Genomic DNA, 4,450 nt, shown 5'->3' with positions numbered 1-4,450 from the left:
CCAGGGTAGCCACAGTTTTTTTTTTTTTTTTTTTTTTTTTTTTTGGTTTTTCGAAACAGGGTTTCTCTGTGGCTTTGGAGCCTGTCCTGGAGCTAGCTCGGTAGACCAGGCTGGTCTCGATCTCACAGAGATCCGCCTGCCTCTGCACAGATTCATTTTGTAGCTAAGACTGAACTTGGACTTCTGATCCTCCTGCCGCTACCTCTCTAGTGCTGGGGTTACAAGTGTGCACACCATGCCTTGTTCAAGGTTCCCTGCCTGCTGGCCATGCATTCTGTCAACAGTAATGTCCCAGATCAAGAGAGAAATATATCGTAGGCTGGTCTCAAGTTAGTAATCCTCCTGCCTCTTCTTCAGCATTTGCCTAACTGGCACTAGTTATTTCTTCTTTTTTTTTTTTTTTAAATGAAAAAGTTTCTTAGAGGGCTGGAGAGATGCCTGCATGTATGCTGCAGGCCAGAAGAGGGCACCAGATCTCACTACAGATGGCAGTGAGCCACCATGTGGGTGCTGGGAATTGAACTCAGGTCCTCCAGAAGAGCAGCCAGTGCTCTTAACCACTGAGCCATCTCTCCAGCCCCCACCATTTTTAATTTTTAAAATTTTATGTTTATGACTGTTTTGTCTAAGTCTATGTGTGTGTGTTGGCACATACTCCTACAGATAATTAAAAATAGTACATATAAGCCTTAAAAAAATAAAAAAGTTGGAGGTGCTGATGGCTGACAATGCATGGAGAAGTCTTCCTCCCTTTCCAGAAAGGCCAGCAAGAGGTGGGTGTGGTGCTGCAGCCTTGAATTCGGCACTGAAGGCAGAAGCAGGCAGAGCACTCGAGTGGGAGGCCAGCCAAGGCTACAAAGAGCTTCAGAAAGCAACCAAACAACAGAAACCCAAGATGGACGTGACTCACGTCATTTCACTCAAGCATCACGAGGCGAGACTAAGCCCTTTCCTCTATTACTGCCTGAGCACTGGGCGGTGGACCTAAGGACAAGCCCTTTCATGTCCTGATGCAGGTGACACAGACACCAGAGTCTATGCTGGGCTAGAACTGCCACTTACACCCTGCGTGTCACTCACTGAGGATGGGAACACAACCAAAAAGTTGATTTATTTGTTGATATATGGTCTCACCGTGTAGCCTTCGCTGGCCTGGAACTCACTGTGTAGACCAGGCTGGCTTCAAACTCAGAGATCCGCCTGCTGTTGCTTCCCAAGTGGTGGGATTACAGGTGTGTGCCATGGATGTGGCATCTGGCTCACAATGACATCAGTGTGTACTGTCGTGTCAACAGGAAGCACAGGCTGTACCTTCAGATACCCGCTGTACTCGCTGGCCCACAGTGACATCAGTGTGTACTGTCGTGTAAACAGGAAGCACAGGCTGTACCTTCAGATACTCGCTGTACTCGTCCTCGAACTTCCTGCCCCAGATACTGCTGCCTCCCCGTCCGGTGCCTGGGTAACAAGACAAGCCAATCAGCAGGAGCGTCTCACTAGACTTCAGTGGGCTCCATTTCCTCCCCATCCGGTGCCTGGGTAACAAGACAAGCCAATCAGCAGGAGCGTCTCACTAGACTTCAGTGGGCTCCATTTCTGAGCAGGAGGGCAGCTTTGCACCATGCTTGTTTGTTTATATGGTGGGGGGGGGGGAGTCCAACCCAGGGTAACGCACAAGCTGGGCAAGTACAAACCAGAGTCACATCTCCAGCCCTAGCAGAACTCTGTGTGTGTGTGTGTGTGTGTGTGTGTGTGCATGTGTGCACAGAAGAGAGAGCTGTTAAAGTCTGCACTCAGGACTCCATGCATGCTACACAAGTGTTCGACCCTACTGCTGAGTTACGTATCTCCAGCATTCCCATCTTTTTTCCTTTTAATTGTTATTTTTAGGTAGGGTTTCCTTAGTTAACCTGTTGACCTTGAATTTACCACCTTCCTGTCTCAGCCTTCCAGGTACCTGAGATCATAGACCTGTATGCCATCTGGCCTCTAGCACTTACCCCAAATTAACAGTACAGACGAGAAAAGTAAAATCCTCCCAACAACCCTGATTGCTCTTTGGGCTGACGAGGGAGGGGAGGGGGACTTGACTGGGGGAGAGGGAGGGAAAGGGGAGGTGGCAGTGGGGAAGAGACAGAATTCTTTAATAAATAAATAAATAAAAAATCCTCCCAACAAGGAGAAAATCCCCTCATTAATAACTGGTCATATTTTATAGTTACAGGCTAATATCTCCTTCTAGAAATATCTTGCTGCTAGGTGGACCTGGTCTATAGAATGAGTTCCAGGACCTACACAGGGAAACCCTATCTCAAAAAAAAAGAAAAAAGAAAAAAAAAAAACAAAAAACACTCGGTGTTTTACAGAGGACTTGGGTTCGGTTCCCAGCGTCCACATGGTTGGCTCAAAACCATCTAAGATTCCAGTTTCAGGAGAGATGATACCTACCTTCCTGCTGACCTAAGCAGTCACCAGATACACATGCAGTGACTTACATACATCTAAGCAAAATACTTAGAAATAAATACACATTTTTTTTTTTTCGAGACAGGGTTTCTCTGAGTAGCCCTGGCTGTCTGGGAACTTCCTATGTAGACCAGGCTGGCCTCAAACTCACAGAAATCTGCCTGCCTCTGCCTCCTGAGTGCTGGGATTAAAGCTGTGTACCACCACAGCCCGGGCTAAGAATAAATTCATCTTTAAAGAAACAAAGCCATTAAACTTTTCTGCGACAGTCAAAGTAGCCTTGTTACAGCCTCCCTGTTTTATTTTTCAGCTATTGTAGACACTTTTTTTTCATATGAGTAAGTTCAGCTAGAGGGAAAAACTCACCTGTTGGGTCTCCTGTCTGAACCATGAAACCCTTGATGTTCCTATGAAACACACAGCCGTTGTAGTAATTACTGGCACAAAGAGCCAAGAAATTCTGAAGAGAGAAAAAGAATGACTGAGAAATAGATTTGGCAGAAACATACTTCAGATAAACGTGCAAACCTAGCCCCTGAAGATGCTATCGTGGCACACATAACTATGACTTCTAGGCGTTGGCCACTCAGTCTTCAGCAGGTCCTGGGAAGGCCTGCACACTCCGTATCTTAAGGAATGGACTCTTGCAGTTACTTGATTCACTACTCTTGCCTTTCCCGGCTGAAGTTCCAGTGCCTGAGGGCAGGGTATGTCTCTTGCTCATCATGTACCCTAGACATGGCTGGAAAGTCTTCTGACAAATAGCTGCAGGAGTGAACACTAGCTGACTCCTCTTCCTTTTATCCTTTGCCATCTCAACAGGCTGAGTGTTTACACAACAATTCTCTTATATTATATCTTAATTATAGTTCCTGAAAAAATGAGGCAAAAGAAAAAAATACTGGACACTTTATGGTTACAGGGAGAGTACCTACCAATTTATATATTTATTTAGTGTGGTATGCATGTAGTATGTGCATTCGTGTGTGTGTGTGTGTGTGTGTGTGTGTGTGTGTGTGTGTAGGTAAGCAAGTCCCTGTGCATATGCAGAAGCAAGAGAAGGAAGAGTATCCTAACCTATCACCCTCAGGCTTCTCCCTGTGAGACAGGGTCTCCCACCAAACCTGGAGCTGGCTGGTGTACAAGACCCTATAATCCTCTTCCTGCCAGCACTGGGTTACAGGTGAGCGTGACCACCCAGCATTTTCTGAGTCCTGGGAATCTGAACTCTGCCCCTCATGTTTATACAGCAAGCTCTCTTCCCTGCTGAGCCAACCCCCAACCCATCCTTCTTTCTCTTGATTTAACTCTGACGTCACAAGTGGAGACTACACCTGCAACCACGGCACCCCCTCCTGATAGCGGGCCCACAGAGAGCTTTCTAACTTTCCAGGCTGAATAGGTCAACTTCAAAGTGGCTGTCCTGTTATATCAGAGTGTTTCTGTTTAAGTACGGGTCTCACTCTATTGCTCTGCCTGGCCTGGAGCTCGCCACACAGACCAGGCTGGCCTCTGCGTCCTGAGTGCCGGCCTTAAAGGTGCGCGTCACCACATTACGACACTCACCTCACACGTCTTGGGTGTCCTCTCACAGAAGACTTCTATTTTGATATCTCCCACATCTGTTTGCAACGTCACAGACTGAAAAAAAGGAGACTGTGAGAACAGGTGACATTTATTCCAGTAACTACAGGTTCTGTCTTATTTCTGACTGGATATTTAAGAAGGCAATCTGGTTAAAGACATTAAAGACGGCTTGTTCGCATGAAGTGGCTCCGAGAGAAGTCATACTCATTTCTCCAAATTTATTATTTTTTTATTTTATTTTATTTTATTTTTAATTTTCAAGACAGGGTTTCTCTGTAGCTTTGGAGCCTGTCCTGGAACTAACTCTTGTAAACCAGACTGGCCTTGAACTCACAGAGATCTGCCTGCCTCTGCCTCCCGAGTGCTGGGATTAAAGGCATGCGCCACTACCATCCGG

General features: G+C 46.4%; 1 protein-coding gene across 1 annotated transcript in view; it reads right to left on the bottom strand.

Annotated features, from left to right (window-relative positions):
- The window catches only part of Ppil3 (peptidylprolyl isomerase like 3), a 17,591-nt gene that overhangs the window by 11,599 nt on the left and 1,542 nt on the right, over positions 1-4,450 (bottom strand). The window contains exons 3-6 of the mRNA XM_050159160.1: positions 4,033-4,107; positions 2,833-2,926; positions 1,391-1,458; positions 1,195-1,311 (exon numbers count right to left, since the gene is read on the bottom strand). Coding sequence (XP_050015117.1) covers positions 1,195-1,311; positions 1,391-1,458; positions 2,833-2,926; positions 4,033-4,107 — 354 coding nt within the window. The remainder of the gene's footprint in view (positions 1-1,194; positions 1,312-1,390; positions 1,459-2,832; positions 2,927-4,032; positions 4,108-4,450) is intronic.

This window comes from Alexandromys fortis, unplaced genomic scaffold (genome assembly GCF_014885135.2).
Source record: "Alexandromys fortis isolate MF-2015 unplaced genomic scaffold, M_Fortis_MF-2015_v1.1 scaffold_65, whole genome shotgun sequence".
Taxonomy (NCBI): domain Eukaryota; kingdom Metazoa; phylum Chordata; class Mammalia; order Rodentia; family Cricetidae; genus Alexandromys; species Alexandromys fortis.
Note: the sequence above shows the minus strand (reverse complement) of the source record. Positions and strands in the feature narration are given on the sequence as shown.